We start from the raw sequence: 26,850 nt of genomic DNA on the forward strand, positions 1-26,850 counted from the left end.
AGGGATATTGAAGACACAGACTCCAGGGAAGTAGATGGTGACATCTTGCAAAATGTCCATATTACAGAGGAGGAGGATGTCTTGAAATGGGTAAAGGTAGATAAATCTCCAGGACCTGATCAGGTGTACCCGAGAACTCTGTGGGAAGTTGGAGAAGTGATTGCTCGGCCTCTTGCCGAAATATTTGTATCATCAATAGTCACTGGTGAGGTGCTGGAAGACTGGAGGTTGGCTAACGTTTAAGAAGGGTGGTAAGGACAAGCCTGGGAACCATAGACCAGTGAGCCTGACCTCGGTGGTGGGCAAGTTGTTGGAGGGAAACCTGAGTGACAGGATGTACATGTATTTGGAAAGGCAAGGACTGATTAGGGATAGTCAACATGGTTTTGTGCGTGGGAAATCATGTCTCACAAACTTGATTGAGTTTTTTGAGGCAGTAACAAAGAGGATTGATGAGGGCATAGCGGTAGTTGTGATCTATATGGACTTTAGTAAGGCATTCGACAAGGTTCTCCATGGGAGACTGATTAGCGAGGTTAGATCTCACGGAATACAGGGAGAACTAGCCATTTGGAATCAGAACTGGCTCAATGGTAGAAGACAGAGGGTGGTGATGGAGGGCTGTTTTTCAGACTGGAGGCCTGTGACCAGTGGAGTACCACAAGATCCTCTACTTTTTGTCATTTACATAAATGATTTGGATGCGCGCATTAGAGGTACAGTTAGTAAGTTTGCAGATGACACCAAAATTGGAGGTGTAGTGGACAGCGAAGAGGGTTACCTCACATTACAATAGGATCTGGACCAGATGGGCCAATGGGCTGAGAAGTGGCAGATGGAGTTTAATTCAGAAAAATGCGAGGTGCTGCATTTTGGGAAAGCAAATCTTAACAGGACTTATACACTGAATGGTAAGGTCCTTGAGAGTGTGTCTGAACAAAGAAACCTTAGGGTGCAGGTTCATAGCTTCTTGAAAGTGGAGTCGCAGGTGGATAGGATTGTAAAGAAGGCGTTTGGTATGCTTTCCTTTATTGGTCAGAGTATTGAGTACAGGTGTTGGGAGGTCATGTTGCGGCTGTACAGGACATTGGTTCGGCCACTTTTGAAATATTGCATGCAATTCTGGTCTCCTTCCAATTGGAAGTATGTTGTGAAACTTGAAAGGGTTCAGAAAGGATTTACAAGAATGTTGCCAGGGTTGGAGGATTTGAGCTAACGGGAGAGGCTGAACAGGTTGGGGCTGTATTCCCTGGAGCGTCGGAGGCTGAGGGGTGACCTTTATAGATGTGTACAAAATTATGCGGGGCATAGATAGGGTGAATAGACAAAGTCTTTTCCCTAGGATCGGGGAGTCCAGAACAAGAGGGCATAGGTTTAGGGTGAGAGGGGAAAGATGTAAAAGAGACCTACGGGGCAACATTTTCACACAGAAGGTGGTATGGGTATGGAATGAGCTGCCACAGGAAATGGGGGAGGCTGGTACAATTACAACATTTAAGAGGCATTTGGATGGGTATATGAACAGGAAGGGTTTGGAGGGATATGGGCCGGGTGCTGACTGGTGGGACTAGATTGGGTTGGGATATCTGGTCGGCATGGACGGGTTGGACCGAAGGGTCTGTTTCCATGCTGTACATCTCTCTGACTCTGTCATGGCGGGATTCAAAGCCAGATCTCCAGAACATTACCTAGGTCTCTGGATTCACATTCAGTGATAATACCACTGTACCATCACCTCTACAAATGTTCCATTATCCAGAGTTTGAAAAGGGAAACACTGGATATGGCGACTATCAGTAAACGAGACTCACTTCTGAAAATATCGAACTAATCAAGTAACTAGTTTAAAATAAAACCATTAATCCACCTGTGCAGTGAAAAATATTTACAAATGAGCAGAAAACCTGGTGGGAAAATTTAGTCTACATACTCTTGTGTCCATTTTAATTGTGAAAATTTGAAAATCTTGCTCAGAAATGGATTTACTTTTTCAAATAGAAATATTGCATGCATGTTGACAGAGCAAACTCTGAGACCAACAGCTGAAAATAGTGGGCAGGAAATTCATAAAATCTTTCATGATGCATTGACAATTAAACATCCTCTTTCACATCAAAGCATCCCCAGGTGCTTTATACAATGCTTGGGTTTTTTTGTAGTGCAGCACTTATTATGGCTTTGAGAAAGTGGCCAACTGAAGCAAGAAAATTGCTGCAATTTTTCCTCATCTTGGTATGGAAGTGAAATTAAAAATGCATTAACAGTTATAATGGCTTCATCCCACAGTAGAATGACAGGCACAAATTAAGAGTGGCTTGGTATGAAATTGAGGAACACCTTGCCTTTTATCCAGTGTGGAAGCCACTAACCAATTACAAAATGACCCTGATTTTATGATACTGGGATGTATGACTTTCTGCCACTGTACCACCTCCCCAACCAGCCCACTCCCTTAGCTAAAGTTTTATGTGGACTCTACCAACATTATAACTCAGGCAAAGGATTATCCCACTCTGGCAATGTATCAGTCCTGCTATGGTTATATTATTCTTCATGACACAAGCCTTTTTTTAAATCTTTAAGTCACTGGATGTGAAGTTACCTATTTAAATTAATGGTGACACGCTTTGATTAAATGCTACCAGATGATGTCAACGTGCACTGGAGGCTTGTTGTGAGATCTACTGATTGTTTTAACTTTGTACATTGCAAAGTGAATTATTCATCCTTAACTAGCCAGATTATCTGGATATGAACAGGTAATACAGACCCTTAAGGAAATATTCCAATTTAAGATCATGTTGCTGTCTATGTTATGATTCACAGGAAGCAGTTGTTAGCATCTCACTCCATTTAATGATGGGATGCAAAGATGCTTCATCTCTCTCAGCAAGGAAGTATACCACAGTGAGGGGTGAATGGCTGGATGTTCTAAGAGCCAAATTGCAGCATCGGACTGTTTACATTCCCAAACCTGAGCTTAGAAAGAACAAAAAGGCAGTGGCCCTTATTATCCATCAGTGACTTCAAAGTAAGATGGTAATCTGTTTAAACTCTTCTTCCCAACACCATCTTGTCTCCTCCTCTCTTGAATTTGAGAGGGTCAATATCAGGGTCAGTAAAGAGGGCACAGATTGAAGACAATTGTCAAAAGAACCAGACAGGAGAAAACAGACATGCTTATACAGATGGTTGGTTATGATGTTGAACAAATTGTCTGAGATACTAGTGAAATATATTAGTTGTTTAAGTATATACAATATTTACCTCACATGTAAAATGCACAAAATTAAACTCGTTCTTAGGTAGAAGGTGCATGTGTGTAACATGTAATACTGTAAATGAATGTTTACACACACATTGAAAGATTGGGTCCACTTCTTTCCTTTGCAACTGGCTGTCGAGGATAAAACATGGTCGCAGAGAATGTTCACCTTATGGCGAAGGTTGGAAACTAACAACATTTTATTCAGATAGAAAACTGCAATCTTATTGGTCATTCGAGAAAGTGGAAGAAAAGAAATGTAAATGTTTTGGGGTATTATTTTTCACCTTATGTCCTAAGAGTCTGTGTCACATGAATAGTGAAAAAATGAAGTGGATATGTGATTATGGGTTATATCTTTCCAGAGAGGTAAAGAGCTATAACCTCGATGTTGTTACTTCCTACAAGAAGCAAAATGAGAACTAAAAGTATTGTATGAGATGAATTTCCATCAGTTCGAAAGATTTGAGGCCTATAACCAGTGTTCATCTCTCAGACAAGGAGCCCTTATTGGATCAGGTGTCTGTTACTTGAAAGACTCCCTGAGTAGCAATCGCTTTCTTCAATGCTCATGAAAAAATATGGGGCATCCTCAGTGACTGAAAGAACAGAACATTCAATGATTGCCAGATATCTGTATAGTTCAGATAATGGACCTGCACTTTAATACTCGCAATGATAAGTTGCAGACAGAATGAAGGTGAAGGCATTTTTAGCAGATATGGTTGTTTCAGGAGTAAACAGAATTGGCACAGCATAACTGGAAACAAATCACAGGAAGGCCAAAGGAAGGGGTTATGGGGTGCTTCAGGTATGACTTGAAATGTTATTCTGAGATAAATTAGTCAAAGCAGAGAGATAAGGTTCTCTACATTACACAGAGAATTTTGAGGAAGAGGGAAAATTTAATGACAGATCAAACAAAGAAGCCACGTCACAATGAATTTACATCCTGTGATGCATGTATTTGTCTCAGACAGCCTTAGCTGTGTGAGAGTGCTTGCATTTCGACTACACATGCAACTCATTGTTTAAAATATAATCTTCATTCACTAAGTAAGAGTTAACAAAAAATTAAGGAGTATCAAAGTACTATTTGTTGTATTTTTGGTGATTACTGCACATTGAGGCCACTGAAAATGATTGTAATTCCATGTAAAGTAATTGGAGTAAGCCAGTTTGTCAACACTGATATAATCTCGGGTGAGATATCCCTGATGCTGCATTAACCTGAAAAGGCACAAACAAAACTTGACATGGAGCTCTATAAGGCAGTTATTTATGGATAGTCAATGGAACTACAGTTTATCCAGTTAGAACATTATTCTATCCACTAAAGAAAACCTGATATATCTCTCATCCGTGTTAGACGAGTATTAATGGCATCAGCCAATAAGAATCAGGTGGAAAATGAAGAAATGATCTCAAAGTTACATAAAAGATTTACTCAGCTCTTACGTGAAAGGTTAAAATTTCTGTTAAAAGCCAGTGTGATAGGTGCAGAATATAAAAGGCTAAAAAAACAGATTAGTGAGTAGTGTGAACTCTGTAAAAACTATCACAAGATAGTATCATGGTCTACTGGCATGATACTATAATGATGCAGTTGTCATGGATCTTATAGCTAATGAAAAAGACTTAATGGTTTCATTCTGCATTTTGTAGACATGGTGTTCATATTTAACCTATGATAATACTTAGTAAGAACAATGGGGTGATTATAGAGTAAAGCATGGAGAAATGGTATGGGGATCAGAAGTGGGGCACCAGCAAAGTTTCTTGACTGTTAGTGGAGGGAAACTTATCAATAATGGGTTCAGAAACATGTGTGAAAGCATGCAACTCACGCCCATGAATACTTCTGCTCAGCAATGGACTTGGAGAAAGGAATCATATGGTAATTGATGAAGTATTGCAGAAAATATTAGCTTGATCAACCAATCTGCAAGTTTGCAATCACCCTGTCACATGAAGTTCATGCAAAGCATTACCACAAAATGGGTGAAGGATATTGTTGCTATCAATGCAGGAAAAATCCCAAAATGCCAAATTGTGCAAAGTCTCCCAGCACTAGAAGGTCATACCAATAGTTCTCTTTTGTTTTTCCCTGCACATTGAATGCTTTACTTGCTGCAAGCTAGTGTTTTTTTTAATCAAAGCTGAGGTCCTGGATGAAATTCAAAAATCACTGTAACATTGTATAAGACAATCTGAGGGAGAATTCAATTCAAGGGATTTGAAGTACTATGAAAGAAAAGGATTGTAAGGAAGCAAAACAGATTATGACGATAAGACAGTATTTATCAAACATTACAATCAAACAATTAAGATTTATTCCTCATGGTTAATCAGAATTAATTTTAAAATTTCATACTCAGAATGGTTGGTAAAAGTAAATGAGGGTGAGTGGTTTTAGAAGTATGTGCTTCTAAAAGCACTCAAAGGAAAAGCAGGCACAGGAGGAAAACGAGGAAGGATAAACAAACACACCCAAGGTCTCAACAAGGCTTCAAGGATGTATTTTTCAGTAAGGCTTGCTTTGTTGAAATTAAACTATGTTCAACTAAAAGCAGACCCAGTGATATTTCATTGGGATTTAAAAGGGAATGTTTGAGGCATCTTCGTGGTGACTATTAAGGATTTCTTATAGGCAGTACTACAGAATTTAAGAAATGTGTTATTAATCAGATTTTGGCTTGTGGGACTTTATGAATATATTGATTTTTTACATTACATTACATTACAGTGTGGAAACAGGCCCTTCGGCCCAATAAGTCCACACCGACCCGCCGAAGCGAAACCCACCCATACCCCTACATTTACCCCTTACCTAACACTACGGGCAATTTAGTATGGCCAATTCACCTGACCTGCACATCTTTGGACTGTGGGAGGAAACCGGAGCACCCGGAGAAAACCCACGCAGACACGGGGAGAACGTGCAAACTCCACACAGTCAGTCGCCTGAGGCAGGAATTGAACCCGGGTCTCTGGCGCTGTGAGGCAGCAGTGCTAACCACTGTGCCACCGTGCCGATAGTAAGCAGAATAGGTCTGGAAAACTTTGATCAAGAATTCTATTTAGAGACTGTTATTCTCGCCCCAGTTAATCACACTTGATTCTCACAGAAAAAGATATCAGATCGAAGGAAGAGATTGAGCAATTACAAAGCTTGAACTGGGCCAGATGCTATATTGGAAGTTAAATACTGCAATGAATTATCGAGAATGTTTTATCGTGAAAACAATCTTTAAGAATAAAATCTTGACAAATAGTTTGAAAGTTTCTACCTTTGGTGACCACAATAACATGAAATTTGTCATTTTTAGTGTGTTTCGTATGTCAGTCTGCCTGATGAGTGATGCAGGTGATTTCATAATCTTTCTTCTGGGTGAACATAGGAAATGTCATCCTTTAGCTTGGAAAACTAGTCAGTAAAATGAGTTGCTAAAGGTACTTTAGCTGTGGAAAGACTAATTGGAGTGAAGGCATTGGATATGGGATTCTGTTTGTCAAAAAATGTTATTTTGTACAATGAGCCTAGAATGGGAGCTTGCCCATTGTGTATAACAGGTAATCATATAAGATAATGTACATTCTGCAAAAATTGTACTGTTACTATTGCCTCTTTAGGCGAAACTTGTAATTTGATTAAATGGGTGATTGGGTATTTTGATGGTGGGTTATTAAACAAAAGATCTGAGGTCTTGCTTGGTTAATTTGATGGTGGATTTCTAAAATTAAAAAAGGTAGGCTTTTACACTGGCCCTGGGATGGATTTGTCATTTGTTGTTTGTAGATGTGGTGATGGTTTATTTTGTACAAGCAGCGGAATTAGGTCCTTTCCCAGTGGTGAGTTATGTTCTGGACAGAGCAAGGGTCCAGATGGGGAGGGAGGAAACTGTTGTTTGTAATAAATTGGAGATTAGTACAAATTTGGATGAAGGTGTAGGTTGCCTCATTAGCAAGTTTACAGATGACACTAAGATTGCTAGAGTAGCAGATCGTGAAGGGGACTGTCAAAGAATAAAGCTGGGCAGATGGAGTTCAATCCAGACAAATGTGAGGTGATGAATTTTGGAAGGAGCAATTTCAGAACAAACTACACAGTAAATGGAAAAGTCCTGGGTAAATTGATGTACACAGAGATCTGGGTGTTCAGGTCCATTGTTCCCTGAAGGTGGCAATGCAGATCAGTAGAGTGGTTGAAGGCATATAGCATGCTTTCCTTCATCCGACAGGGTATTGAGTACAAGAGTTGGCAGGTCATGTTACAATTGTACAAGACTTTGGTTCGGCCACATTTGGAATACTGTGTACAGTTCTGGTCGCCACATTACCAAAAGGATGTGGATGCTTTGGAGAGGGTGCAAAGGAGGTTCACCAGGATATTGCCTGGTATGGAGGGTGCTAGCTATGAGAAGAGTTTGAGTAGACTAGGATTACTTTCATTGGAAAGAAGGTGGTTGGTGGGGGACCTAATTGAGGCCTACAAAATCATGAAAGGTATAGGCAGGGTAGATAGCAAGAAACTTTTACCCAGAGTGGAGGGCTCAATTACTAGGGTTCATAAGTTCAAAGTGAGAGGGGAAAAGTTTAGGGGAGATATACATGGAAAGTTCTTCACGCAGAGGGTGGTGGGTGCCTGGAATGCATTGCCAGCGGGGGTGGTAGGGGCGGGAACGATAGCATCATTTAAGATGTATTTAGGCAGATATATGAATGGGCAGGGAGTAAAGGGATACAGTTCCTTAGAAAATAGGCAGCAGATTTAGATGGAGGATATGGGTCGGTGCAGGCTTGGAGGGCTGAAGGGTCTGTTCCTGTGCTGTAATGTTTGTTGTTCTAAACTATGGATTTACAACAAAACCCTTGTAAATCTCTGAGAAGTTTTTTCCTGCCTTGATTAACATAGGGATCTTGGTCTGTTAAACATCCAGCAATATGCCAGTCTTTCCCAATCTGCTATCACTGATACCTTCCCATATCACCTGGCCTCCCCAACTGAAAAAGACTAGAAATAATTAACAGTCTACAAGGTGCTGCCTGACCTGTGAATATTTTCAGTCTTTTCTGTTTTTATTTCAAATTTCTAGCATCCACAGTGTTCTGGTGAAAGAAAAACATGTGCATTCCCTGGATGTGAACCACTTCAACATTCAGTAAAACTCTCTCTTCTCGGTTTGCCAACATTACCTCCTTGATCATGCCACCTCACTCGATCAAAATCCCACAGTTTGTTTCTCCTATGTCCTTTTGAAATTTAGCTGCTGTTGTCAAACACTGTCGCCATCCTACATGGACAGCAATAAGTTGAATAATTATTATGGTTGCTAGAGGGAAGACTTTTGGCCAGGGGATCAAGACGTTCTCTTTTTTTTTAAGGAACATTGGGGTTTCCACGTCCTTTCAAACTTAACCGAAAAAAGCAGCCCTTTAACATTTCCACTCAAAAGACAGCACCTCCGATAATGCAGCACTCCCTCAGTGCTGTCTTGATATCACAGTTTTAATGATGCTCTTGAGCCTGGAGAGGAGATCAAATTCACAACTTCCCCACTCAGAGATCAAAATACTTAAAAACTAAATCAAGCTTACAATGGACTTCCTGAGTACACTAGTTTATGAGCCCTTGTTAAATCTAAACTCTGACAAGTTTATCCATAACTTTCACGCTTTCAGAACATCCTGAAAGACTCAGATGAACAAAAATACATTGAGCATATTTCATTGTATAATAAAACTGCAACGATACATTGTTTATTGAAACACATTCTAAACAGTACTTAGCATCATCTTTCTAATTAAGAGTGTTCACTGAATTATTTTCAATTGTTAGTGGAAATACAGGTGTCAAATTCCAAATGATTTTTCATGTTCTGCTCCATGATATAGAAAGAACAACCTACCTAGAAGAGCAGAATTCCCGTCTCCCAAAGGATATCGTTGGTACCTTGGAACCGGGAATGGAGGCAGGAGGTGGAATTTTTTCTCTAGCAGTGGTTCTAATCGAGAGGCAGAGGGATCGGCAGAATGGAAGAGGCTGTATACCTGGCTGCAAGCAGGCCGCAGCTGGGATGCTGATAGAGGAGAAAGAGAGGCATGAGAAAACACATCATGCACAAATGGTTATTCTCCTCAGTCAAACAATATCTGGGAACAGTTATTAGATATGGCAATCTTTCATTCAAGAATAAATATAATAGCATTCATTTCAATGTAAATTGTACAGGCATTGTCAATGAAATGTATACAACTGAAAATAAAAAAAACTAAAATGAGGAGGTGTGAAAGGACTACTTATTCAATCTTCGGTATGGTTACACACCACTGCAGTGCTGTGAACGACAACACAAGAAGCTTTTTAACCTATTCCCATCCCATGCACTCCTATCAACACAACTGCCAGTTTTCTTTGGTGGGTATCATCCTTTTACAGCAAACGCGTTGGAAAATTCATCAAAATGCAGATCCCTTGAAAAACGGTGTTCGGATGGAGGAGAATTTCTGTACACCACCATGAGGCAATTTGCCCACTATCAGTGAAAAGTATAGTTTGTAATTTCCATATTGGAAAACGTCAGCTTTACAATTTTCCAAAACATGCTGTTGCCAGGTGAAGTGCCTGGACCTCTGTGAACCCAGAAAATATAATAACTTCTGCAATCTTACAAATTACCAGTTACTGAACAGTACAAATAACAGCAGATATACATTAACACGGACAGCCTTTTCTATTCTGACCAAAGAGCAATATTGAGTTAGAGCTTTTCTGAAAAAAAGGGTCTCTTGAACTATATATATTTTTTCTATTGTGTTGCGCCCAGAGAAGGAATAGTAAGAATCCTGCAATGGAATGGGCCAGTTCTGCAGGAGAACTGAATGCCTGATTTTTAAAAAAAATGGTGATATCCTAAAACAATCGCATCTTCAAGCTTCAGGATTGGGGATACTTTTCATTCATAGGCAGACATTCTGGAAGCAAATATTTACATGTTCTAACACAAAAAGAAAATGAATGCTTATTTGGACACTGTTTGCAGCAACATAATTTACTTTTGCATAATTATCAGATAAATGGATACAATTATGCAAAATTAATCATTACACTAAAAAGAAGCATTGCAAACTATCAAGACAGATCCTGTACAATGCCAAATAATTAATTTAGGGATTATTTGAATAAAAACAATGACTGTGAGCCGATCTACACAGCATGCATGCTGAGTAATCACTAATTCCACACTGCAATCTGCAGCTTTGTACGTTTCTCTCAGTTGTCCTTCGGGCCATATTTTGAAGACTGTCTTGATACTGACTATAAGAACTTACCATCTACTGAAGGAAGTACTGTCCACCTCATTGCCAGAACCAAAGCCAGTGGGGAACCAAAGAGGAAGAAGTCAGAAACATCAAAATCAAATCGAACTGGATTTCCATCCAATACGTTTGTGCTACTTGTCCTTTGTAAATCAGGGTCATCATTCAATGCACTGGAGTGGCTTCTGTTTAAATAAAAACAATGTTATTAAAACCAACACATTAATCTTGTAGAAAATTATTTAAATTTTAATTAAATTTAAATTTAATTATTTAAATGTGCTTCATTCATTCAGCGAATGTGGCTGTCACTAGCTAGGCCAGCTTTTATTGGTCATCTCTAATCGCCCACAATTAGGGTCAACCACATTGTTGTGGGTCTGGAATCAAATGTAGGCCAGGCAAAGATGACAGATTTCCTTCCCTGAAGAACATTACTGAACCAGATGAGGTTTTACAATAGTTGATGATGGTTACATGTATGCCATTAGCTAATATTTTTTCCAGATTTTTTTTGTATGAGTTGAAATGTCTTCATCACCATGGTGGGATGTGAACCCACATCTTCAGAAACATTAGCCAGGGATTCTGGACCACTAGCCCAGTGACAGTACCATTACATCATTGTCTCCCCAAAACGTCATATCTGTATTTTCTCAAAAGCTGGATTTCACTGAAACCTTTCAGTTTTTTTTTTATTTTAATTGAATTATTGAGATCTATATCATGCAATGGACTGAAGTTTCATTTTTTCAGACAAAGTGCTTATTATTTATTTGAGTGAGATTCCTGTGACCAATCTGCCAAGGCTCATAATAACTTCTCATGCAATCTTCTATCCTTCCCCTTCTTATTTATACATCTGGGCTCTAAAGCACCCACCCCCCCCACATCAAGAAAAGTGGAAGTGTTTGCGGTTACTGGAACCTTGTAGCATTCACACCACTTATGCCATATTTAAATCCCAGCTGCCCGTCTCTTCAAATGCTGCATGCTAGGATCTGCCCTTCATACTCCATTGTGGCTCAACATTCCCGCTGAGGACCCAGATCAGAAAAAGAAATGAACCCTTTTGTTCATAGACAGAGACCTGGAGGTACTGGTGGAGTATGTGCCGGTGCTGTATTCTGTTGACTGGCAAATGAGCTCAGGCCACCAGACCGATTCAGTCTTGACTCAGAAAAAAGGCCAGGTGTCAGACCTGTCCTGGGTGAAATGCATTGGCCAGCAGTGCTGAAAGAATGTTAATAATCTGTGTTCTGCAAGGATGTGTGCTATGCTCGTCTCTCTGCTACCTCGCACTTACTGGACCACCACTCACTCTAACACTGCCACTGCACAAACTTCTCAACAAAGCATAAGGCCTTCAACACTCACTGTTGCATGCAACATGCTCACTCAACAACTCTCACCATGGGCTCATATCTTCTTAAATAGCCTAATATGTGGTACCTTATCAACTGTCTTCTGAAAATCCAAATACATTACACCCACTCCTTCCCCTTTATCCATATGCTTGGTACCTCTTTCTAGTAAATATTTCAGGTATGGTTTCCCTTTCTTGAAGCCATGCCAACTCTATGTAATCATATTATGTATCTCTAAATGCTCTCTGCTATTACATTCTTTGTAATAAACATGTTTCCAATAATCAATATTAAGCTAATGCAGGGTTGAATGAAGGGTCAGAGATAGCTGTTGCCACAAGGTCATCACTCTGACGTTAACGTTGGGAATTGGCACTATTTAGATTCTGAAGGAATGACAGGAGAGTTGGAAATGGTATATAATTGAGGTGAGTTGGGATAATCATGAGATTAGATTAGATTCCCTATGGTACAGAAACAAACCCTTCAACCCAACAAGTCCACACCGACTCTCTGAAGAGTAACCCATCCAGACCCATTACCCTACTCCTACATTTACCCCTGACTAATGCACTGAACAATATGGGCAATTTAGCATGGCCAATTCACCTGACCCGCACATCTTTGGATTGTGGGAGGAAACTGGAGCACCTGGGGGAAACCCACGCAGACACACGGAGAACGTGCAAACTCCACACAGACAGTCACCCAAGGTGAGAATCAATCCCAGGTCCCTGGCACTGTGAGGGAGCAGTGCTAACCACTGAGCCACCGTGCCACCCCAAATCCAATTAAATAATGTAGTTTCCTCTTTATAGGAAGATTCTGAACTTGCCATTTTAAGCTTAACGGGAAAATCAGAAATTATTTTCCCAATAGAAGTTCCAATTTCTTTCATTCTTGCCATATTTTCTCAAATTTTCTTGCCATTGAAGAAACTGCAAGATCTTTACTGTCCAGCAAGAGTACAAATAAAAGACAGAGTCGGATTCTATATAATAAAACTGCAATATTGCAAAAGATAATGTATTTATAATAGTCATTAAGACAAGATTAAAGCGATCATTGATAATGTCAACCAATTATAGAAATGAAGGCTTGAAGTATTAGAACACCTACTCACATTTAGAATTTTTCACACAGTAATATTTCTCAATGTGCTACACAGAAGTAAAATTGATGTCAACCAATATCAAGAGATTAAATGTATAATATAATAAGAATGGATATGATATTGAGATGGTGATATATATCATGCTTTAACATCAGCAGACATATGCAAGGGACTGTGAGGAAAGGTTGGAATCATTTGTACTCGTGAGAGATGTACTTACAAAGAACAACATTATCTACAATCGTGTAACTAAAAGAGCATGCAAAAACTCACTAGAGTTAGTCAGCAGTCACTCACAGGAAACCATTACAGGCCACAAACAACCAGATGAGACATGGATAGCTATTATTCCCAGTGCACAGAACAAAACCCCAAGCCACAATATTGTGGCAATATAAACTAGTTTAGTGGAGTGGGGCTTCACATATGGTTGAAGAAATCAATTTTAGGAAGTTTCGTCAAGGTGGAAAGAGAGTAGCAAGGCAGAAACACTGGAAAAGGGCAAAACATTGAAACAGATCAATTTCTCAGAGCCAGCTGGAAGAGTTGAGGATGATGGCTGACAAACAGACGTGGATAGAAAATCCAGAAAATGATTTTTTTGGTGTGGACAAGGGTCTTCCATCGGATTCTCTGAAGTTGTATTGTTAGTGGAATCCAGAAAGTATTTTGCCTTAGAGATATTCCTGAAGCTGAAGCTGGTGCGTTACACAGGTTGGATGTGGATCCAATATAGAAACCTAGTGTTGAGGTTGGGGAGCATAAGCACTGGCATAGAAACAATAGGCATATGCTTCTATGCTGCAAAACTCTACAGAAAGGCTCTCAACAACATAATGACTGAAGCAGGTAATGTTCTATATTGAGCAGTACACCAACTTCCATACTCTGCTGTTTAGGTGAGCAGTTGTTTGCAAAGTTGGCTTCATTGTTTTTTTCAATACAAAATGTTGTTTTGAGTTATATGCCCGACAGATGGGCCATGGAGTACAACAGAGCTAACTGTTATCAGTGCACATAACCCAAGCAGACAAATTATGTTCCTGAAGGATGACTGTGAATGATAAAGAAGTGGGGGGTGGGGGAACAGATGGAGCTCTATGGTGCATTACATGTGACTATAAAGGAAAGGTGGGTTTTGTGAAAAAATACAAGCGGATAAGAAGCCTTATTGGAAGCCTTTAAACTGATTTGGTGAAAGAAATGGGAAGTCAGAAATTAAACACTTTTGGGGGAGATCGAAACCTCCCACAAATGTAAAACCCAATCTCCCCAAATGTAAAAGCTTTTAAGCTTTCTCTTATTCTAACTGGATTATTACCAGCCACACTGGATCTGGTGCTTAGTAATGAACAGGGCCAGGTGTTTCATTTAGTTGTAGGTGTGCACTTTGGAGAGAGTAACCATAATTCAGTTACACTTAGTTTAGCGATGGAAAGGGATAGGGCAACAGGTCAACAGCTATCGATGGGGCAAGGGCAATTATAATGTGATTAGGCAAGAATTAGGATGCATAGAATGGGGTAGCAAAATGCAGGGGATGCAGACTATTGAAATGTGGAGCTGGTTTAAGGAACAGATATTGCGTGTCCTTGATAGATATGTCCCTGCCAGGCAGGGAGGAAGTAATAAGGTAAGGGAACTGTGGTTTACTACAGAAATTGCATCTCTTGTTAAGAAGAAGGAGGAGACTTATGTGTTGATGAGGCAAGATGGCTCAGATGAGGCGATGGAGAGTTACAGAGCAGCTAGGAAGGATTTAAAGAGAGAGTTAAGAAGACCAAAGAGAGGACACGAGCAGTCTTTAGCAAATAGAATAAAGGAGAACACTAAAGCTTTCTATAGGTATGTGAGGAATAAAAGGATGATTAGGGTAGGAATAGGGCCAGCCAAAGTCAGAAGTGGGAAGTTGAATGTTGACCCTATAGAGATCGGAGAGGTGCTAAATGAACATTTCTCATCGGTGTTCACTCAAGAAAAGGAGAATATTGTGGAGGAGAAGAATGAGGTGCAAGATATTAGACTAGAAAGGATCGAGGTTAGTTACACACAAGTATTATCAATTCTAGAAGGAGTGAAAGTAGACAAGTCCCCTGGGCCGGATGGGATTTATCCGATGATTCTCTGGGAAGCTAGGGAGGAGATAGCAGAGCCGTTGGCTTTGATATTTGAGTCGTCATTGTCTACAGGTTTAGTACCTGAGGACTGGAGGAATGCAAATGTTGTGCCATTGTTGAAGAAGGGCAGCAGAAATGACCCAGGTAATTATAGACCAGTGAGCCTTACTTCTGTTTTAGGAAAGGATTATAAGAGATAAGATTTATAACCATCTAGCAAGCAACAATTTAATTTCAGATAGTCAATATGGTTTCGTCAATGGCAGGTCGTGTCTCACAAACCTCATTGAGTTTTTTGAGAAGGTGACCAAGCATGTAGATGAGGATAGGGTGGTTGACGTGGTATACATGGACTTCAGTAAAGCCTTTGATAAGGTTCCACATGGTAGGCTGATGGAGAAAATGCAGAGGCATGGAATTGAGGGTGATTTAGCAGTTTGGATTAGAAACTGGCTTTCTGGAAGAAGGCAGCGAGTGGTGGTTGATGGAAAATATTCAGTCTGGAGTCCAGTTACTAGTGGTGTGCCACAAGGATCTGTTTTGGGACCACTGCTGTTTGTCATTTTTATAAATGACTTAGACGCAGGCATAAGTGGATGGATTAGTAAATTTGCAGACAACACTAAAGTCGGTGGAGTAGTGGACAGTTTGGAAGAATGTTGCAGATTGCAGGGGGACTTGGATAAACTGCAGAAATGGGCTGAGAGGTGACAAATGGAGTTCAATGCCGCTAAATGTGAGGTGATGCACTTTGGGAAGAATAACAGGAAGGCAGAGTACTTGGTCAATGGAAAGATTCTTGGTAGTGTGGATGTGCAGAGGGATCTTGGAGTCCATGTGCATAGATCCCTGAAAGTTGCCACCCAGGTAGCTAGTGCTGTGAAGAAGGCATATGGTGTGTTAAGTTTTATTGGTAGAGGGATTGCGTTCCAGAGCCGCAATATCATGCTGCAACTATACAAAACACTGGTGCGACCACACTTGGAATATTGTGTACAGTTCTGGTCGTCCCATTACAGAAAGGATGTGGAAGCATTGAAAAGGTGCAGAGGAGATTTACCAGGAGGGAAGGCCTTATGAGGAAAGGCTGAGAGACTTGGGTCTGTTCTCACTGGAAAGACGGTGACTAAGTGGGGATTTGATAGAGACATACAAGATGATCAGAGGATTAGATAGGGTAGACAGTGAAAGACTTTTTCCTAGAATGATGACGTCAGCTTGTACGAGAGGGCATAACTACAAATTGAGGGGTGATAGATATAGGACAGGTGTCAGAGGCAGGTTCTTTACGCAGAGAGTGGTGAGGGCATGGAATGCCCTACCTGCTAATGTAGTCAACTCAGCCACATTAGGGAGATTTAAACAATCCTTAGATAAGCACATGGATGATTTTGGGATAGTGTAGGGGGACGAGCTGAGAATAGTTCACAGGTCGGCGCAACATCGAGGGTCAAACGGCCTGTTCTGCGCTGTATTGTTCTATGGTCTATGTTCTACTCAGCATCTTTTAACATTGTCCCACCAAAGATATCTGCAAACGGTTGCAGGATATTATTTTACACACACTGAAGATTTAAACTGCTTGTGGTAAAACAATATGACATTGTAAGGTACACATGATAAATGTGATACTTCATGATTCAACAGGAGTCCAAAGAAGCATGATTAAGAAGAAACGATAACCCTTAATACAAGGTCTACTTTTTGGGATTTCCCATACAATTCCAGCACAATAAATTGTGCCTTCACTTTGTTTTTAATTATTAAAATTGCTTGTAATTGTTTCAGTGGATTCATTAGAAAGGAACTGGAAATTTAATCGTGTGATATTTAAAGTAAGTATTCGATCAATTATTTCTCTGTAACATTATACTTCCGAACTCTCATTTTAATATGGAAAGATGATGAAAACACAAGAGCTAGTGAAATTTTAATGTTGGATGGATTTTAATAAAGTTTTATGAAAAAGAATATCAGTAAACTATTTTATATGAATGGAATCAGAGTTATATTTAAAATTCCATAATATATCATATTTCTAATAATTGATCTATCATTCTTCGTGCTTTTAAATCTCATTCACACAGTTACAATGTTAGACAAGGACATCAACCTTCTCTGGTTAGAAAAAGAATTACATCAGAATTAATAATAATATTCATAGGATAAGGTGGAAGTTATAGCCTGGAGTTTTGGCAAGCCAAGAAGACACCACAAGCCTTTAAAAATGGTTCAAGTGGAAATCCCACCTCCAGTTCCAATTGTTGCTGGTCGGGGAAAGTGGGTGGACATGTGATCCACAAAGAAGGTTTTTGTTCATCTCCACATAGACAGATCTCAGAAACTATGGCGGACGTTGACTGAATTGGCATTAAGCCGGAATGGTAAGGTATGAGAGGCCAGGAATGCACTGGTGCTGGGTTAGCAACGCTTGCCCAACCTCCGCAAGACTAGAAGATATAGGAGCCGAATTAGGCCATTCGGCCCATCACATCTGCTCCACTATTTGGCCTCTCGAATTTACTCCACTGTCATATCAAGGCTGATGCGTTTCCCCATCCCATTCTTTTGCCTTCTCCCGGTAACACTTTATTCACTTACCAATCATGAACCAGTCAATGACTTGGCCTCCAGAGTACTCTGTGGCAATGAGTCCTGCAAATTAACTACCTCTGGCACAAAAAATTCTTCCTCATCTTCTTTCTAAAGGGTCACCCTATAATGCCGATGCTGTGCTCTCAGGTCCTAGATTCTCCTCATAGTGGAAACATCTTCTTCAAGGTCTCTATCCAGGCCTCTCAGCATTCTATAAGTTTCAGTCATATCCCCCCTTCATCCTTCTAAAGTGCATCAAGTACAAACCAAGAGTCCTCAACCGCTCCCCAGGATCATTCTTACAAACCCCCTCTGGACCCCTTCCAATGCCAACACATGCTTCCTTAGATATGGGGCCTAAAACTACTCTCAATATTCCAAATGTAGTCTGACCAGAGCTTCATGCAGCCTCAGCAGTATATCCCTGCTCTTGTATTCTAACTCTCTTGAAATGAATGCTAACATTGCATTTGCCTTCCTAACTGCCAACTGAACCTGCATGTTAACCTTAGGAGAATCCTGAAATAGGATTTTAAAGTCCCTTTGTGCTTCAGATATCTCCATTTATGAACGCTTTCTCCATTTAGAAAATATCTTCACCGCTATTCTTCATACCTAAATGCATAATCTTACACTTTCCCACATTTTATTCAATCTGCCACTTCTTTGGCCACTCTCCTAACCTGTTCAAATCCTTCTGCAGCCTTCCCACTTCTGCAGCCCTACAAGTCCCTCCACGCTCCTTTCTGTCATCTGCAAACTTAGCAAGAATGCCCTCAGTTCATTCATCCAGATCATTAATGTAGAACATGAATAATTGTAGTTCCAACATGGACCTCTGTGGAATTCCACTAGTCAGCAGCTGCCATCATGGAAAAGACCCCTATATCCGCACTTTCTGCCTTCTGCCAGTCAGCTAATCCTCTATCCATGCCAGTACTTTGCCCCTAACACCATGAACTTATTCCATTTACCAGCTTCCTGTTCAGGACTTTTTCAAAGGGCTTCTGGAAATCCACATCCACTGGCTCTCCTTTGTCCAACTCTCCTTTGTTACATCCTCAAAGAATTCTAACAGACTTGTCAGGCATGACCTCCCCTTGACGAAGCCATGCTGACTCAGCCTTATCTTACCATGCACTTCTAAGTACTCCACAAACTCATTCTCAATAATGGACTCTAAAATCTTACCAATGACCAAGGTCAGACTAACCCACCTACAGTTTCCTGACCTCTGCCTCCCTCAATTCTTAAACAGGGGTGAAACATTAGCCATTTTTGAGTTCTCTGGGAACTTTCCTGACTTCAGTGATTCTTGAATGATCACTAGAAATACCTCCACTATCTCCTCAGCTATTTCCTTCAGAACTCTGGGGTGTAGTTCATCTTGTCTGGATAATTTATTCACCTTCAGTCATCTTCAGCTTTCCCAGCACCTTCTTCTCAATGACAGCCACTACAATCGCCTCTACCCTCTGGCTCTCTTGAAGTTCAGGTATGCTGCTGGTGTTTTCCATTGTGAAAACTGATACAAAGTAGCTACTCGGTTCTTCCACTATATCTTTGTTCTCATTACTAATTCTCCATCTTCATTTTCCAATCATCCAATGCCCACTCTTGTCACTCCCTTACCTTTTCAATATCTAAAAAAAACTCTTGGAATCTTCTCCTTGGAATTTATATTACAAGTGAGCTTACTCTCATATTTCATCTTCTCCTCCTCCTTATCGCTGTTGTATTTATCCTCTACTGGTTTTTAAAAGTTCCCCAATTCTTTGGCTTCCACTAATCTTTGCCCATAGCATGCGTGTTCTTTTGCTTTTATGCTGTCCCTGACTTCCCTTATCAGCCATGGTTGTTTCATCCTCCCCTGAGTGTGTTTCTTCTTCCTTGGGATGAATTTCAGCTGTGCCTCTCAATTTACTCCCAGAAACCCCTACTATTGTTGCTCCACCATCTTCCCTGCTAGGCTCCTCTTCCAATCAATGCCAGCCAGCTGCACCCCCATGTCTTTGTGGTTACCTTTACTCAATCGTAATACTCTCATTACATCTGATTCCAGCTTCTCACTCTCAAACTGCAGGGCGAATTCTGTTCTATTCCCTCGGGGATACTTCACCTTAAGTTCCTGAATCAAGACTGCCTCATTACACATCACGAAATCCAGAATTGCCTGTACCCTAGTGGGCTCTACCACAATCTGTTCCAAACAATCTCACAGACATTCTACAAATGTCTTTCCTTGAGATTTGCTACTGACCTGATTTTCCCTGTGCACCTGCATAAAGTCCCCCATCATTATTGTAAGAGTGCCTTTCTTATATCTCTTTTCTATCTCCTGATTTATTTGCCTTCCTAGATCCTAACAAGAGCTAGGAGACCTGTACACAACTCCTATCAGGGTATTTTATCCTTTGTGGTTCTTCAACTCTACCCACATAGATTCTATGCCTTTTGACTCTATATTACTTCTTGCTAACCATTTAATTTCATCTCTTACTGGCCCATTGGTAAGTCCTTGGATCTTTAGGTCCCAGTGAAACCACCTTGCAGCTACGTCTCTGTGATATACCCACATCATTCCAGCCAATTTCAATTAGCGCAACAGGCTCATTTACTTTAAAAACTGTGTGCATTTAAGTACAACGTGACTGTCTTCCTTCTCATAGTTGGCCCCTTATTTGCTGTACCTGAACTTAGGTTCCTGACCCTTTACATACTCTCTGCCCTATTACTTGTGCTGCAAACTTTAATAGCCTCTGGGGAGTCCTCCCCACTTTTAACTTTGGGAATATTTTTCTATGCAACTGAAACCACTCCCCCACTATTTAGTTTAAAGCCCTATCCACAGCACTAGTTATGCAATTCACCAGGGGTTACAGGGAAAACCAGCCATGTGGATATGAAACTGGCTCAAAGGGAGAAGATAGAGGGTGGCGGTGGAGCATTGCTTTAAAGCCTGGTGGCCTGTGACCAGTGGTATGCACAGGAATCGGTGTTGGGTCTACTGCTTTTTTGTTATTTATATAAATGATTTAGATGTCAACATTGGAGGTGTACACCACTTTTGGAATATTGTGTGCAATTCTGGCCTCCTTCCTATCGGAAAGATTTACAAGGATGTTGGCAGCGTTAAAGGGTTTAAGCTATGGGGATGGGCTGAACAGGCTGGGGCTGTTTTCCCTGGAGCATCAGAGGCTGAGGGGTGATCTTATAATGGTTCATATAATCATGAGGGGCATGGATAGGGTAAATAAACAAGGCCTTTTTCCTAGGAAGGGAGTCCAAAACTAGAGGGCATCAGTTTAGGGTGAAAGGGGGATAATTTAAAACTGACCAAAGGGGGATCTTTTTTATGCAAAGGGTTGTGCGTGCATGGAATGGGTTGCCAGAGGAAGTGGTGGAGGCTGGTACAATTACAACATTTAAAAGGCAGCTGGATGGGTATATGAATAGGAAGGGTTTACAGAGATATGGGCCAAGTGCTGGCAAATGGGACTAGATTAACTTAGGATATCTGGTCAGCATGGTCAGTCATACCGAATGGTCTGTTTCCCTGCTGTACGTCTCTATGACCCTTGTGACCCTGGATCCAGCATGATTCAAGAGGAACCCATTCAATTGGGACAGCTCCCTCCTTCCCCAGTACTGCTGTCAATGTCCCATGTATTCAAACTCATTTCTCCCACAACAATCTTTAAGCCCTGTGCTTACCTCTTTCATCATGTTGACCCTGCTCGTGGCTCAGAAGGGAAATTGGAGATGATTACCTTTTTGTTCTGATTTTTAGTTTAGCCCCAAGCTGCTCATATTTCCTCAGCAAAACGTCTTTCTGCTTTCTACCTACGTCATTGCCACCTACATGGACCACGACAACTGGACCTTTCCCCTCCCACTCCAAGTTCCTCTGGAGCTCAGATGAGATATCCTGAACTGTTACACAAAGATGAACTTCCAAGGTTCAGCAGACCCCCCATAATGAAAACTTTGCAATTTGGGGCATCTTTCACCCTGAGGTTCAGGAACATGAGCAACCCATTTTCGCAGCCAAAAATCTGACATCTTGAATTTCTATTGGTCATTTTGAATTGCTTGGTCAGTAAAGGTGCTGGAAACTTTGTGAATAGTAATGTGCGCATTGAGCACTCCAAAGATTTTGTTGAGTCTTTTATATAAAAAAGGTAAAGTTTCCATAATCCTACTGGATCATAAGATGGCTCTATCATCAGAGAGATTGTTTAACCTAATGGTACCTTGCCTCAAGCAATGGGAGAGCTTGAGAAGGAGAGTCTTTCATGGTAACTTTAGCTGGTGCAGGAATTGAATCAATGCTATTGACATCATTCTGCTTTGCAAACCAGCCATCCAGTCAACTGAGTTAACCAACCCTCTTTACTGTTGATATGTCACAACACAGAATCTAAAAAAAATCAAGAGAGTTTGAGACAGTTCACCAAAGCTATGCATTCACAACTCCAGCATGTTTGTTTTATTGTCAAATGTTCTATCTACAAGAATTACTGGATTGACATCTAAACATCCTAATACATACTGTTGCTCCCTAAATTTGTGCCTTTAGCTTTTAATACCTGTATTCTCCTATAATCATCAGCTCAGTTTTATAGCTAACTTAAATTATGCACCAGTTAATTGATTAAAATTAATGGATTTTACTAAGTGATACAGCACAATGTACCAGAGGGGAAGTAGGATTCTTATCAATTTTGCTGCATGTATTGAGTCCCTGATCTCTCCTAAGCTGACTGGGAAAGGGATTGAATAAAAATAATTAGGTGAAAATAACTCTTGACCTCTTTCCAGCTTTGGATGCAGATCTGCTTTTCAAGCAATGGCACAGAACCAAAAGGCCACAGTAAGTTGGTTCTTGGACCACACCAACCTTATCAGGATGAACCTACAGCCTTCCTGTATTTCTACAGGCAACTTATCCAGCAGAAAGCTTCACCTTTCAGCCATTTGCTTTGCTTCACTTGGTCAACTCGCAGAACATGGAATTAGTTCTAATTGGGAAGGTGGCTGGAGAGGACGGACATGCAGAATCATGGAATTGTTACAGTGCAGAATTAGGCTATTCGGCCCATTATGTGCGTGTGCACTTTGTCTTAGGGCCAAACTCCTGTCTGATTCCCATAACTCTTTGCATTGTTTCTATTTAAATAATTGCCCAATGCCTTCTTGAATGCCTCAATTGAACCTGTCTTCCAGGCAGTGCATCCCAAGGCATAGACTCACAGAGATGTACAGCACAGAAACAGACCATTTGGTCCAACTCTTCCATGATGACCAGATATCCTAAATTAATCTAGTCCCATTTGTCAGCACTTGACCAAATTCCGCCAAGCCCTTCCTATTCATATACCCATTCTGATGCCTTTTGAATGTTGTAATTGTATCAGCCTCGACCACTTCCTCTGGCAATTCATTCCATACACGCACCACCCCTTGAGCGAAAAAGTTTCCTCATAGGTCTCATTTAAATCTTTCCCCTCTCACCCTAAACCTATGCCATCTAGTTGTGGACTCCCCCACCCCAGGGGAAAGACCTTGTCTATTTACCCTATCCATGCCCCTCATGATTTTATACAGCTCTATAAATCCTGACCACTCACTGCGTGGAGAATATTTTCTTTGCATTTGCAAAATACTTCAAATGTGTGCTCACTGGTTCTTGATCCTTTTACAAGCAGAAACAAGTTTCTGCCTATCTACTCTGTCCAAACCTCTCATGATTTTGAAAACGTCTATAAATTCCACATTCAGCCTTGGCATCTCCAAGAAAGACAATCCCAATGCCTAAACCTTTCCTCACAACTGAAGTAACTCATCCTGGAACCATTGTAGAAAATCTCTCCAGCATTCTTTCCAGTGCATTTGCATTCAAATCCTTCCTATAATGTGGTGCCCAGAATAGAACACAATAAGCCAGCAGTGCCTTTTCTAGTTTCAGCATCATTTCCCTCCTTTTGTATTCTACACTAATATTAATGAAGACTAGATGCTATTTGCTTTATTGATAGTTCTCTTTACCTCTCTTGCCACTTTTAATGATATTGCACAAACACATCTCAGTCTTTCTGCTTCTGTAAACCCTTTAGAATAGTATTTCATATTGTTTCTCCACATTCTTTGCATCATGTCCACTTTGGTCTTTATCTACTACCCATTCCACCAACTTATCAATATCTTCTTGAAATCTTGCATTTTTAAAAATTCATTCATGGGATTTGGGCGTCATTGGTATAGCCAGCATTTATTGTCCATTCCTAATTGTCCAGAGGGCAGTCAAGAGTCAACTATGTATTGTAGTGGGTCTAAAGTCACGTGTAGGTCAGGCCAGGTAAGGATGGCAGATTTCCTTGCCTAAAGAATATTAGTGAACCAGATTTTTTTTTCCTCGACAACTGATAATGGTTTCATGGTCTAATTCCAGTTTAATTCCAGATTTTCTATTGAATTCAAATTCAACCATCTACCATTAAATTCTAGTCTCCAGAACATTACCTGAGCCTCTGGATTAATAGTCTAGCAATGATACCACTGGAGCATCACCTTCCCTGCTCCTCACAGTTTTAAAGTTTCTTCTATGTTTCATGTCATTCACAAACTTTGAAACTGTTCTCTGCATACTAAAATCTAGATAATTTACATGTAACAGGAAAATACTGACAAATCTTCCATTACACTCCTTCCTCCAGTCCACAAGTATCAATTGATCATTACTCTCTATTTCCTATCACTCAGCCAATTTTGTATCCCTGTTGCTATTGTTCCTTTTATTCCATGACTTGTCATTTTCCTCACAAGTGTATTGTGTGGTAATGTATCCTTTACAAGTATACACTGTGATGATTCTGTTCCTTTATTCTGTCTTTGACATTTTTTCCAGAGAGGTTGCAAGAGACACAGTCTCTGAAAGGTCTAAGTTGGTTGGGTTTTGGGGCCAGTTTGATTACAGCTAACAGGTACTGCCTCAGGCAAAAGGCTTTCTAGTTAAAAAAACACTTGTCCAATGAAAGGGGAGTGGTCACTTCTCAGCTTTTCTTTGGTTTGGTTTGGTTTTTTTTAGCAGTCTGGCTGTTCACTGAAAGCAGTCATGCAGTTTGAGGCTGCTAGTCCAAGAAACAGTTACATGGAAGAGGGTGTTCATGCTGCCATCTCTCTCTCTCTCCTGTAAGACCCTGTGTTTGATTTTGTGGCAAGGGTTGTTAATGGGGATTGTTGCAAGTGTTGGGCACAGCATCATTAAGTTGGTATCATCTATTGAGTTTTCAGCTAGGTTCGGTTATTATGTGTTTCATTTGGTAATCTTGTAAATAAATTCTGTTTTGTTTAAAACTGAGTGGTTTGACCAGCAGTATCCTTCCTGGAATGTCTGTGTTACAGCAGGTTAAAACAACTCGCAAAGTTAGGGTCTAGCTACTTTCTTGAAATATTTTGAGGGGGGGGGGGGGTTCCGATTGGTCCGTAACAACGTCAACAGGATTATACAATATTGGAAGCTCTCTGTTACCTCATCAAATAACTCTAGCAGGTTAATTGGACAAGATTATCCCTTCGGAAATCCATGCTGAGTCTTCTGAATTAGCCCATTATTTTTCCATATTGCTGCTAGTCCTATCCCAAATGATTGCTTCTAGAAGTTTCCCCACCACTGAAGTTAAAGCAACTGGTCTATAATTGCTGTGTTGATCTTTACCTCTTTTGAATAAGAATGTAATGTTTCCATTTCTCTTGTCCATAAGCAGCCCTTCTAAATCTGGGAAATATTAAAAGATAATTACCAGTGCTCCTGAAATTTCCAGTCTTACTTCCTTCAATGTTCTTAGATGCATCTATCTGCCCTTATTGGTATTTATTGACTTAAACACCAATGATTTATTGTATACTTCCTCATTATTATTTTTAAACCCTTCTATTGACTGTGTATTCTCCTTTGTCGTGGCCTGGTCAGCATCTGCCTCATAGGTAAAGACAGATATAAAGTATTCAGATTAGATTAGATTAGATTCCCTACAGTATGGAAACAGACCCTTCGACCCAACAAGTCCACGCTGACCCTCCGAAGAGTGACCCACCCAGACTCATTCCCCATATTTATCCTTGACGAATGCACCTCACACAATGGGCAATTTAGCATGGCCAATTCACCTAACCTGCACATCTTCGGATTGTAGGAGCACCCGGAGGAAACCCATGTAGACACAGGGAGAATGTGCAAACTCCACACAGACAGTTGTCCGAGGCTGGAATCGAATCCCGGGTCCCTGGTGCTGTGAAGCAGCAGTACTAACCACTGAGCCACCGTGCTGCCCCCAAAGCCTACTGCACCTGGTATACCCAGGCGATCTACCATCCAAGTACTAACCAGGCCTGAGTTTGCTTAGCTTGCGAGATCAGACATTTTCAGACTATTCACAGAGTCATACAGCATAGAAAAAGATTTTTCAGTCCAACTAGTCCATGCCAAACATAATCCCAAACTAAACTAGTCCCACCTAGCTGCACTTGGCCCATATCCCTCCAACCCTTTCCTATTCATGCACTTATCTAAATGTTTTTTAAATGTAACTGTGCCTACATCCACCACTTCCTTAGGAAGTTTGTTCCAAACGTGTACTACCCTCTGGGTAAAATATTTGCCCCTCATGTCTTTTTTAAATCTCACTCCTCTCATCTTAAAAATATGCTCCTTAGTCCTGGGGAAAGGTCACCTACCATTAACCATTAACCCTAACTATACCTCTCATGATTTTATAAGGCCACCTCTCATGCTCCCATGAAGAAGGTCCCAGCCGATCCAGCCTTGCTTTATAACTCAAACCTTCCATATCTAGCAACATTCTGGAAAATCTCTTCTGAACCCTCTCCAGCCTAATAATATCCTTCCTGGAACACAACAACCAGAACTGCACACAGTATTCCAGAAGAGGCCTGACCACAGTGTCCTCTACAATCTCAACATGACCTCCCAACCCTGATACACAAAGGTCTGATCAATGAAGGCAAGTCTGTCAAACACCTTTTTAACCACCTGGAATATATGTAACACAA

The 26,850-nt window shown here is 40.6% G+C and overlaps 1 protein-coding gene across 2 annotated transcripts in view; it reads right to left on the reverse strand.

Moving 5' to 3' along the window:
* The window catches only part of LOC122564039 (membrane-associated phosphatidylinositol transfer protein 3), a 440,972-nt gene that overhangs the window by 96,772 nt on the left and 317,350 nt on the right, over window positions 1–26,850 (reverse strand). For both annotated transcript variants that reach the window (XM_087977378.1, XM_043718505.2), the window contains 2 exons: window positions 10,598–10,770; window positions 9,175–9,345 (listed from right to left, as the gene is read on the reverse strand). In XM_087977378.1, coding sequence (XP_087833504.1) covers window positions 9,175–9,345; window positions 10,598–10,770 — 344 coding nt within the window. The remainder of the gene's footprint in view (window positions 1–9,174; window positions 9,346–10,597; window positions 10,771–26,850) is intronic.

This window comes from Chiloscyllium plagiosum, unplaced genomic scaffold (genome assembly GCF_037043375.1).
Source record: "Chiloscyllium plagiosum isolate Xiang-an unplaced genomic scaffold, Cpla_swu_hap1 HiC_scaffold_31, whole genome shotgun sequence".
In the NCBI taxonomy this organism is placed as follows: domain Eukaryota; kingdom Metazoa; phylum Chordata; class Chondrichthyes; order Orectolobiformes; family Hemiscylliidae; genus Chiloscyllium; species Chiloscyllium plagiosum.